The following is a 12,610-nucleotide window of genomic DNA, read 5'->3' on the forward strand; positions in this document are numbered from 1 at the left end:
GGGGTCTCAGCCCTGAAGATAGTCCAGGCGGATGGAACATTCTTGTTTCTCTACGCAGCCACACGCTGATGGTAACTGATACAAAGAGGAGGAGCTTCAGGCAGAATAAAATCATGGCAACCGTTATGACGCCTGGGCCATGCTCTCAGCCTTGTCAGACTGCCGCTTGCTCAGACAGAATTCAGTTTGCGGGGCCCCAGCTGAGCACGCAAAGGCCATGAGTTACAGCTGCCCTCCTCCCAACGTGGACGGCATGATCTCCCCCAAGTTGGACAATCTGACCTACCGCACCTCACCCAACACCCTGAGGCACGTCTTTGAGAAGTATGGGAGCATTGGCGACGTGTACATCCCATGGGACCGCGTCACCAAAGAGTAAGTGGCTTTGCTGTCGTCTGCTTCCATGACAAGCGCCACGCCAAGTATGCCATGGATGCCCTTGACGGGATCGTGCTGGATGGCCACCCAGAGCCGCAGCCCGAGGCTTCCTTGCCACTGTCGTTCCAGCAGCAGGAGCCGATCTTGATCTCAGCGTCGATCTCCCTTCAGCCATGCGAAGTCTCCATCCTGCTCTGATGATAGATCTCCATCAACCTCTAGATCCAGATCTACTCGAAGTTCCAAGTCCAAGTCCTCCTCTGGGTCCAGATCTTCCTCAGCAACCACGTCCAGGTCTAGATCCATAAGCCTTACACCAGAAAAAAGCCCAAGTCCTGATCACAATTGAAAAATCCCTCCAAGTTTCCTAAAGAGGAAGGAGTGGTGCTCCATTAGGATAATGAGTCATTAGCAAACAACCTGAGGACTTCGGGAGAGGGGAGGGGAGCAACATTCTCAGGTGATCAAACAGTCCTTGAAATAAGCCACTAGCTGTTGAAAAGGTTATTCTTTAGCATGTTGTATTAGTTTTTACTTGTTTTAAGTTTTGCCTCAGTGGTAAACCTCATTTTGTAGGGTATTTTGTTGCTGTTATTCAACCATCTTCTAAGTTAGTGAGGTGAACAACTTCAAGTTATTATTGGTTTGAATGTTTGAGGTAAAACTTCATTTCTCTTGACTGCATTTTGTTTGAAAGTAAACAGATTGTTATCTAATTTGTGGTCCTCCTGACTTAAGAAAATGTGTGCAGCCTTTTCTTTCTGAGTCGTCAAAAACTGTCTAGTGATTGACTCATCATTGCCATCATTCTTTTAAAAATAAAGACCTCCTTGAAGTTATTATACATTTATTTACATGTGCTGTTTACCTTTGGGTTTAACTGGTAATCTGGACCTGCACTGGTATAGAGACATTTAAGGTGAAAAGAATTTTTTTAAAAGGTTTATTTATCAAACATAGCTCTAATCGCTTATGTATTTTTGTGCACTAGACACAGCTGTACAGCAGTTGAGTAATGCTGGTTAGCTGTTAAAGGTGGTATTCTGTAGTGCAGAATGCTTGCCTATTTCACCTTTTCTCCTGATTGCTCCTATGTAAAGGTAATGTGCTGCGCAGAAACAAATGGTTATCCAGTTTATGAAAAAGCCTGACAATTGCACTTCCAGTCACCCTGGCCTTGCATATATAACAGAGCATACAGTAAGCACATCTAGCAAGTGAATTTAAAAGTAAATATGCCTTTATTTTTTCCTTTCACTCCCAAAGTGGTCAATCTGACCATCTTCAGTTATGAACTTAAATACGAAAAATGTTAAGAAGTAAATTGTAACTTTCTAAGTGCTAAACAACATGCTGTATCTTTTTGTTTATGCATAGAACAAATATTAAAAACAAGACTTTAAAGTAGACAATAACTATAGTGTTATAGGAATTCAAAGTTCTAGAATAAAGTATGTTCACACTGTAGAGGAACTTTCAAAACTTCAGTGAAATAGACCTATTACTAGTATCCAGAAACCACACTTAAGCCAATGGTTATTAACCTAACCAAACATCTGTTAAAACTTTTTAAATACACCACACATATACATGCAAGAACACACATAAGTACACACTTACACTAAGACTTTGCTAAATTTAGGCATCCTAAAAATCCCATCAGGGAGCTAATTGGTCACATAACATTATCTCACTCATTAGTAAGGTATCGGTGAAAGACATTTTAGTTCCCACCAGGACCATTCTGTTTCTTAATATGAGTCAAATGTTCAGTGGTACTTTAACTCAGGATATTTTCTCTTCATATGAGAATTAAATGAGTATTACTGGGCCAAGGTATCAGAATACATTGTATAATAAATGAAACACATACTAAAATAGGGACATTCTGAAAGGACCTCATGGTACAAAGAAGTAGGAAATTTATTCACAATATTAACATTATATGTCATAACCACATTTCATTCATAATCAAATGAAAATGTTCATTTCCTTCAACTTTACAGAATTTCAAAGCCTAATAAATACTTATTAAACAAATAAATGACAGAAAAATTCTGTTCGCTTATTTTTTCATAAAAATTAAATCCAATTAAACAAATTGTATAAACATGTTAACTTTATAGAATGGACAAAAGCAAGTAAGTTTTACATGGCAATTTTGTTATAAGTTACTTGTTTTTTTCTTCCAGTTTTATGGAGATATACTTGACATTTAGCACTGTCTAAGTTTAAGGCATACAGTAAGTCCCCTACATACGAACCTTTTAAGTTGTGAAAGGTCAAATATGTGAACGTGTGGTCACATGTCCAATCACGTAACTTAGCTCACGTGTCTGGTGTACATTGTCATGTGTATGCATCCTCTACAAGTGGTTGTGCTTTTGTGTACTTTACAGTACTGTATAGAATACAGTAGTACAGTATCTTTATTTCAAGCCCAGGATGTCCCGAAGCAAGCATAAAAGCAGTGATGATGTAGCTGGTACTGCTAAGAAGCAGTGATAATGATGGAAACAAAACTGAAAATAATTGAGAGAGTGGAGCAAGGCGAGAAGATGGAATTGGCAGCCCAGAGAAAGGATGAAGAGAGACAAGAGGAAGAAGAAATAACTGAGGAACCGAAGAGATTCACCATGCGGGAAACGGCAAGGGGATTTTCTTTATCTGAGGAGGCACTGTTAGTTTTTGAGGCATAGGATCCAAACAAAGAACAGTACACAAAGGTTGCAGCAGCCATTCAGAACGCAATCCAGTGCTACCATGTCATCTATGACGAGAAAAGAAGCTAGATAGAACTGAATCCAGCAAGGAACCAGAACGTGTGCATCAGTGTCAGGCATGAGCGAAAATGCAGCTTGCCCTCCATCTCCTGTTGCTGACGATCCCTGAACTCCACCATCTCCCACCTCCTCTCCCTCCTCCAGTCAGTAACTCTTCTTGCCTGTTCACTCGATGCCAGCCCCTGTATGCCAGCTGTTGTACTGTACTACTGTACTTTTCAAGGTACTGTACTGTAAGATTAAAAATGTTTTATTTTTTGTTTTTTATGTATTATTTGTGTGAAAAGTATTATAAACCTATTGCAGTAGAGTACTATATGGCCAATTGTGTTAATTGGGTACCTAGGCTAATTTTGTTGGACTTACAAACAAATTGGACTTATGAACGCATTCTTGGAATGGAATTCGTTCCTTTGTAGGGGACTTACTGTACAGCATAATGATTTGACTTATGTTGGGCAATAAGAAATTTTCCTTTACCCTTCTAGATTCTTCTGGCTGGTATAAGAATTAAACTAACAAAGTTTAATAACATGTACATGTCATTAAATCAAACAAAGTTTAATAACATGTACATATGGGAGAGACCCAGGAAAACTGAATAACCAATATGACTGAAACCCTCACCTTAAATATGATCTTCAGCTAAAAATAAAAGAGGATGTTGTGGGTAGTGTTTGAGACTTCACATGGGAGCAAGGTGATTTATATGAAGATGGAAAAGCAAATGTTTGGTAGATGGGCCATGTAGAGAGACAATGGACACAGAGTGGACTCTGATCTCTAGGCCCTGCTGAGTTTCTCCTACCACTACTAGCCCATATTCTTTGTAGATATCTCTGGTGATAGCTCTATTGGGGAATAATTGGCCCTCTATCTAAATTTTTTTAGGCAGTTAGGAGCAGGGTCAAAGTTTCTTCCTGAGACTTTTGGGCCTAGATTTTTTTTCAGCTTGAAATAATCTGCATACCAAAGAAACATTTTGTGGTGGAAAGTTTTGTTCCCCTACACTTACATACATCATGAAATGATTACCACAATAAGTTTAGCAAACATCCATGACCTCATATAGATACAAAATAAAAGAAAAAAAATATTTTCCCCTTGTAATGAGAACTCTTAGGATTTACTCTTAACAACTTTCATATGCAACATACAGCAGTCTTAATTATATTAATCATGTTATACATTACATCCCTATACTTATTTATCTTGTAACTAGAAGTTTGTACCTTTTGACCATCTTCATCCAACCTCCCCACCCACCTCTGGTAACCACAAATCTAATCTCTTTTGCTATTAGTTTGTTTGTTTGTCTTTTGAAGTATACTTGGCCTACAACACTATGTTAGTCACTGGTGCACAACACAGTGATTAGATATTTCTGTACATTATAAAATGATCACAAGTCTAGTTACCGTCTGTCACCATATAAAGATATTACATTACTATTGACTATATTCTCCACAGTGTACATTTCATTCCCTTGACTCCTTTATTTTGTAATTGGAGGTTTGTACCACTTAATCTCCCACACATGTTTCACTCATTCCGTGACCCCCTCCCCTGTATCAAATTACTTTTTGACATCTAATTACATCACCAATCATATGGCTCTCCTGTTACAACTATTAGGAGCCTTCTAATGATAAGTGGCAGGAATCTTTCACAAGCTTACATTTTAAAAACGAAATATGTTGTTTTACAGATCTAAAAAACTTAAGGCACATCTGGCTTCAGGTATTTCTCAATTTTTTCTCAGGTATCTTGCTCTTTCTCCGTTATTGTTTTCCTCTGTCTCTTTATGTCAATGTTCCTCATTCTTGGGACATAACATAGCCACAAGCATCTTCAGGTTTATATCCTACCAGCTTAACAACCGCAGTGGAAAATGATTTCTCATTTTCAGTAGTTCTAGCTAACATCTCAGATTTAACTCTTAAATGTACTTTTGGTCACATGCCCATGCTTAAACCAATTACCATAACCAATTTGAGATATACTGATTGGATACGGCTGCATCATGTGTCCTTTCCTCTAGCCATGGCAGTGAATTCAGCTAAACCTAAACCAAGTGGACTAAGATTGTAGAATGAGTTTTTCCCCCATGAAAATCAGGATGCTATTAGCATAAGTATGTTAAGGGGACACTAAGCAGACAAAAATAAAATCTACTGCTTGTTCTCAAAAAAATACCAAAACATCTTAATCAGTGTCCTATTTCTTACCTGAAAAACATCAAAACTCAACTTATAGTTTGTGTCAATTATTCTTTCTGAGATTAACTCCACATTTCCACCCAACCCCCAAATTGTGGCCACAGTTGCCCAAACAAGCCAAGGTCTTTCAAGTCTACTTCTTCCATCTGACAGTCTTTCTCTAGCAACACATAACTGCCACTTTCCATCTATAGAAAGTATAATTATATTTAAAGATTCAGATTTAAATATAATACCTCTGTGAAACATTCCCCAACTCCCATTAAATAATTGCTACACAGTTCTCTGTACTTACACAATACTGCATATATAAATCTATTATAAAATATACTGTATTTTGATAGTTTCTATGTGGTGTTTCCCTCACCTGGTGTGTGAATTACTTGGGAGTACAAACTGCTTCAACAATTGACATATCTCTAGCCACTAAGGCAATAACTGACCCAGTTTATGTTGGATGGATTAATTATTAAATAAGTCAAATTGAATAAAGTCTCAAATTCAGCAGCCAAATCTTGTCTTTACATGAATAAGTTGATCAAAGAGCTCCTAAACAAGTGTTAAGTGGGGCTGGTAATATTGAGTCCAGAAGTTCTTAGAGGTCTCCTTCAGATAGCATTGCAAATGAGCATTATTTTATTTTCACCAAGCCTTTCAGGTGATGCATGCAACAAAATCAGCAAAGTCAGTACTCATTGTGGCACACAAAGTAACTATTATGTATCTGTCTTAAAAGTTCCTGTGATGTTCTGGCTAGTTTTGTTTAAGTAATATTTATAATATTTATGAGAAAGGAGGACAAAAATGAACCTGATGCTTTTGTGGAGAAGGAATTCCCTGGCTGAGCAGAAAAGCCTGCCAAAGTTTTGGTGTTTCTTGTTTGTTTGTTTGAAACAAGATTGAAGGACCGTATAATGCAAGATGAAGCCATTAACAGTTAAAAGGGAGAGGACACACTAAAGAGACTCAGCTAGGGCCCTGGTAAATTATCAAAACTTGTGGGCTTTCTTAGTGAGAGTCTATGATTTGAGAAATTCATGAAGAGAAAAGGCGGAGGTCCCTGGGCACCTGAAAATGAGAATTGCTGCATTTAACTAGGCTGACTTTGGCATGGCATTTTGAAGAAGGCAGTCATATGTAATGTAACGAATAAATAGAGCATCAGAGCCTGAAAACGCCTCCTGAAAACCTGAGAATAGGCTCATGTGGGTGAAACGAGGTGAAGGATGGTGCTTGGTACACTATAAACCGTCAGTAACATTGGCTGGTTTTGAATGAAATGAAACCTTAACCTGAATCCAGTCCCTACTTGGTAACAGTGGGGAAGATAACGGGTGCCTAGGCAACGTCTAGCAAGTTCTGGGATAGAAGCGGCTCCCAATCGTTGCGTCACCAGGGGCTACAGAACTGAGTCGGGGACGGGAGAAGCGAGGAGTCTATGCGGAGCGTCATCCGACTGCGTCGGAACCGGACGCTCTGGCAGGAAGTAGAAAGCGAAGAAAACTAAACGACTGTTGGTGAATTTCAATACTATGTCGTGAATTTCAGATAATTTTCCACTTGTTTATTAAGGTGGAAAACTCGGATTCCAACGATGAAGGAGATGGAGTTTCGGCCCAACGCATAAGTCAAACAGACCGATTGGTTTGGGAAGATTTCTCCAGGTTCGTAAATAATCTGAGTGAAGAAGATTACAAATTTATGAGAGACAGCAATCTTCTAGGTATTCCAGGTGAAAGTACAGAAGAGTTGCTGAGAAGACTAAAGCTAATTAAAGAAAACCCACCAGAAGCCTCAGATGAAAATACAGGTATATTTTGCTTTTGGAGGGAATAGGATGGGATGAATAAGGAACTTCAAAATAGTAAATAGTAACTTCATAATAGTAAATAGTAAATTATACAGAAGTGACATAAATTAATTTGGTAAGTAACTTCTCATAAAAAGAACTGTCATTTACTTGATTTTTGGTGAGAATGTCAAGGTATGTTTGTTTTCCTGATTCACATTTGGGTTGTTTTAATCGGGAAACAGTGTGAAGTATCCTATTTGTATTTTTCTTGGTTTTCTACCTCAATTGAAAGTCCCTCCTACTTCCTGAATTATTTTTTCTACATAGACATGTAAAAAAAGCAAACAGAAATATTTTATATTCTAATCAAGTGGTTCTCAACTGGGGACAATTTTGCTCTCTCCAACACCTGGGGACATTTGACAATGGCTAGAGATATTTTTGGTTGTCACAGGGGAGGCATGGGTGTTACTAGCATCTAGTGGGCAGAGGCCAGGGATGCTGCCAAATATCCCACAATGCACAGGATAGCTCCCCAAAACAAAGAATTGTCCAGCACCAAAATGTCAATAGTGCTAAGGCTGAGAAACCCTGCTCGAACCTCAGGTCTGGTGCCTTCTCTCCCAGTGTGAAGTAGAGGATTTTACTGTCCAATGAAGAGGATACTATAATACTTTGGTTCTTGAGTATGGTCTTATATGTACCATGCTAGGTTCAGTCTATTCATTTGATCTGACCTTCAATTTAATGTCAATTAAAAATCTTGGTAACATTAAGAAGTATTCAAAATTCAAACTCTTTTAAACCTGTAAAACTTGTTTGTGTTTGGGCAATAATCTTATATTTTAAAACAGCTTATATATTATCAAAAGCACATAAATGAAGAGCCTAGAAATAGTAATGTTGGAGACTAATGAAAATTAGACAATAATGTAAATTGAACTAAAATACTAGCATTGTACCTTAACTGGTGTTTACCTTGTTTAATTGCATTAGTGTTTTAACAGTGGACTGAAAAAAAAGTCTCTTGACATTCCTCCTACAGTGGTACACAGGGCTATGTATATGATGAAATACTGAAAAACAGACTTCCTCCAGATTCCCTTTTTAAAAAAATTCTCTAAGTTTATCTAGGATTACCTCACTATTTTCAGATGGAATTGAAACTTTTCTACCTTTACTTATAAATCTAGACAGTGTAGTTTATAAAATATTAACTCTATAAATGTGAAATCAGTTTAAAACATCTGAGTATTTAAATTCTCATTTTCTCTTTGTTTTTGAAACAAAGTTTCAGAGTGCTATTTTATGATGGTTCTAATTTTGGTAGTTCTTTTATGCACCCTCCCCATTTTCTTTGTTAACAGATAGAGGAGACTCTTCAGATGATGTGTCTAGTGGTGACTCTATAATAGACTGGCTTAACTGTTCTGGACAAACTGAAAATATGACAAGTGGACAAAGAGAAAACCAATCTTGGAGAGAAGAGAGCTAAATTAATCCTAAAAGTGATCAGTTCATATTCAGTTTAGAAATGAATTTTAACCTTGATAATGGGAGTCCAAATCCAGAGAATGAATATGTAGCATCTGCAAGACTTCCCAGAAGAGAAAATATGGAAGACAGCCAAAGGCAAGTGGAAAATCCACAATCTGAATCAATATTTACAAGACCATCTATGTCTGAACAAGATACAACTGAAACATTAATGGAATTCCCACCTACCAGAAGTCAGAGAAGAGCAAGAAGTAGGAGCCCAGAGTATCGGAGAACCAGAGCAAGAATTGAAAGTTGGTCGCCTCCACGTTCACTTAGGGAAACTGTACAAAGACTTAATCATAGTATACCATCTCAGACTTTTGAGCAGCCTCTGGTAAGTGAGAATGCGAGATTTTCTAGAACTGAGCACCAAGAAATATTGAGACAGCAAATGACTGGATTTGAGTTGCAAAATAGTGGTCTTATTGAAACTTCTAGAACAAGGAATGCCGTTCATGGAGAAAATTCTCCAGATACAACCGGCAGTGGTGAATCTTGGGGAACCATACTCTTCAATCTTGAAGTAGGACAAGTTCATTCTGGAGCATATTCTCAGAGAGACAGCAGAGCTAGTAGAACTCAGTTAACATCTGAGACACCAAACAACACTGTCACTTCTGAAAGTGAACAAGGACTGAGGCATATGTATTCACATTCTGAGCAGGCAGATGTGAGAGCTTATGTCAATACCATCAGAAATCCCGTTTGTATAATTTTAAATACTAGCTTAAATGATACAACATCTGTTCCAATTCAGAGCATGTTAAGGCAGACAATGACAGAATTTAGTAACTCAAGTAACCTTATGGACAGTGACAGTAATTTAGAGCATAGTGTCTCACCTCCAAGTCAAAACATGGAATGGGGGGAGTCACCAAATAGAAGAGATGGTCCTAATGGTAGTAGTAGTGGTAGATTTTGTTGTGATTCAAATCCTCGCTATGATACCCATTCAAGTTCCACACTGATTTGTCATTCAAGCCCCAATTGTATGTCTAGTTCCAGTTCTAGTCCTATTTCTAGTTTCAGTCCTATTTCCAGTTCCAGTCCTATTTCCAGTTTCAGTCCTATTTCCAGTTCCAGTCCTATTTCCAGTTCCAGTCCTATTTCCAGTTCCAGCTCAAGTGATGAAAATTCAGGAATTAGCTCACTGATGTTTGAAGGCAGTGAAGAAAGAAACTTATCATCAGACGTATCATCAGAGACCATGCAAGGGAGTAGACGAATGACCCCAGTAATATTTGATGAAAATGACTCTGGGCCCTCCCATAATCTGCAACAGTTTTTCCTCTTAAATGAAAATAATCTATACCAAACTACAGGACTGACCAAAGCACAGATTGACAACTTGGCTGTAAGATCTTTTGGTGAAAATGATGCATTAAAAGCCTGTAGCATTTGCATTACAGAGTACACAGAAAACAGCAAGCTTCGCATCCTACCTTGCTCCCATGAATATCACATTCACTGCATTGATCGCTGGCTGTCTGAGAACTCTACCTGTCCTATTTGTCGTGAGCAAGTAGTGGATATCAATGAGAGTGAAAATTCTAATTGAGATCTGAATTCTCAGCAATATAGAGTGTTATAGGGCTTCCCCGGTGGCGCAGTGGTTGAGAGTATGCCTGCCAATGCAGGGCACATGGGTTCGTGCCCCGGTCCAGGAAGATCCCACGTGCCACGGAGCGGCTGGGCCCATGAGCCATGGCTGCTGAGCCTGCGCATCCGGAGCCTGTGCTCCGCAACAGGAGAGGCCACAGCAGTGAGAGGCCTGCATAACGCAAAAAAAAAAGTGTTATAGTGATGGACAAACAAGTTACCTGCCTCATGTCCACTTTTAGAGTTATTTATGTTTAAATATAACAATCTGAATCTAATCTAAATCTGAATCTATATGTAACAATCTGAACTGAATCACTAGTTCCTGAAGGAATTATTGGGCTTTCCCCAATTTCTGTTCCATAATAAAAGGAAATATTAAAAAGTCAAACAATATTGTCCAATTTGACAATAAAAATTAATTTCACACCATTGCAGTTCACTGAATTTCAATAAAAACTTAGCATGTGCACTGGGTTGGGATGTTCCTGATTCCATGGGGGAAATGTCTTAATATGATATAGTGAATCTAGATAGATCCTAGTAGTATTATTTAGTCATGTAAATCCCAGACATCTCTTAGCCCTGTTCAATCCTTGGTTGTGCATGCAAAGAAACAGAAACCCAACCAAATATCCATAATTAAGAAGCAATTTAAGACTATATTAGAGTCATTCACATAAAGAAGTCATGTTACATTCATAGAATGCCATAAAAAGCTTTGAAACCCTTCTCTTCCTATCTCTCTCCACAACAGTTTATCCCACCTCCCTAACACTACCTTAAAGTTTCTCCTATTCCCCACTACCAATGTATCAGTCAGTTCTAGCTAAAAACTGATGGGACACTTTAAAAGAGTGATGGAATAGCATTTAATGAAGAGACTAAAGTGTGTAAAGAATGAAGGGAAACCAAGAGATGATGAAGTACCCTGAGGCTAGCAACTGTGAGAAGCCAGTATTATAAACCACTAGGTTTGAAGGGACATAGAGAGATAGCAGTTCCTGCAACCCAGAATGTCTTAGAGTTGTAGTAGAAGTCCACCCAACAAGAGATGTAACCTTAGAAAATTGCATCCACTGCCAACCTAAAGTTTGGAAGGGGGCAGATCATGGAAATAAATACCCTTACCTTCTTTCCTCCTGACTTCTAATCTCTTGTCAGTAGTTCATATTAGCCAAACCCAACCTGAAGACACAGAGAGACTGGTCGATGAAGCTGATAAAGGTCAGCCTCCTGGAATCATGGAGCAGGGTTAGGAAGGATGGCGAGTAGATCCGGTAAGCAAATCAGAGACCATCTACCACAACCAGTATTCCCAACTCTCTTCAAACCCTGTCTGTGTATGCTTTCTTGCCTCTTCCGCTTGTTCTCTATTCCACTCTATGACTCAGCTCTTTAACAACCCTCTCTGTTTTCCTTTCATCTGCTCAGATCTTGTATTTTTAAAAGTGATAAGATGACAAAGCCTTAGAACTTAATTACCTTTCTCTTAAACATGTCACACTTTGATTTGCTGTGATTGTAAACAACTAAGGAAAAAGGGCAGTTATAGATATGTCTTTAATTTTTGTTTCTTAAATATATTCAAGCTTCAATTTCTTTCTATATATGTTCATATAAATAATTTTTAAAACAGATTCTGATTTCTTATAAAGGGTTTTATGGTTTATATATGACTTTTAATCCTTGTGTGAATGACCCAAAGTACCCAATTGCTGCTTGGAGCCTCACAAGCTGCAAAATGAAAGCCTTAAAGGTAAAACTTGGCTTCAAAAAAACATGTCTACATAGTTCAATTCTAATTGTCCCCAGTAAAACCATCACCCAAAACCCTGAGTATTTGAAATCAAAATTTAGGTCATGCTTCCTTCCAACCTAAACATAGTGAAGGATTTTTCTCCTAATTCAGCCTGAAAACTATTTTTGGGGGGTTGTATTGGCCAGTCCAGAAAATTTTACTTAAAATTTTCAATCCTGGTATAGGTGAGAGTACATTTTATTATAACCTAAAGCAATAATCAGAAATTTTGTGCATTGTGCAACCTATACAAATGTAGGCAGTGTTAAGTATAAACCTTCTCTAAAAAGTTAAAGTCAGAAACATCACTGACCTTTATTTTCTATGTGAATTGCTGGCAGCCACAGTATTTGCACATAACTACAAAATATAAATGGGGAGTGGTGGTGAAGTTTTTTAAAACATCTTTGAGGTAGCATATTTTTCACACAGAAGATATCTGCATGGCCAGAAATGAAGGCTTGGATCAAACCTCTGAAATTTACATTAACTTCTGAAA

General features: G+C 38.1%; 1 protein-coding gene and 1 pseudogene across 1 annotated transcript; both read left to right on the top strand.

Annotated features, from left to right (window-relative positions):
- The first annotated feature begins 217 nt into the window (after positions 1-217).
- Positions 218-774, top strand: LOC103076680 (serine/arginine-rich splicing factor 2 pseudogene; annotated as a pseudogene).
- A 6,044-nt stretch (positions 775-6,818) lies between these two features.
- On the top strand, positions 6,819-10,269 carry LOC103076953 (E3 ubiquitin-protein ligase RLIM-like). The gene is given in 4 exon segments (XM_082930835.1): positions 6,819-6,866; positions 6,953-7,190; positions 8,540-9,704; positions 9,789-10,269. Coding segments are annotated over 4 exon segments (1,932 nt in total).
- Positions 10,270-12,610: the final 2,341 nt, after the last annotated feature.

The sequence above is a fragment of the Lipotes vexillifer genome, unplaced genomic scaffold (assembly GCF_000442215.2).
Source record: "Lipotes vexillifer unplaced genomic scaffold, Lipotes_vexillifer_v1.1 scaffold1512, whole genome shotgun sequence".
Lineage (NCBI taxonomy): Eukaryota > Metazoa > Chordata > Mammalia > Artiodactyla > Lipotidae > Lipotes > Lipotes vexillifer.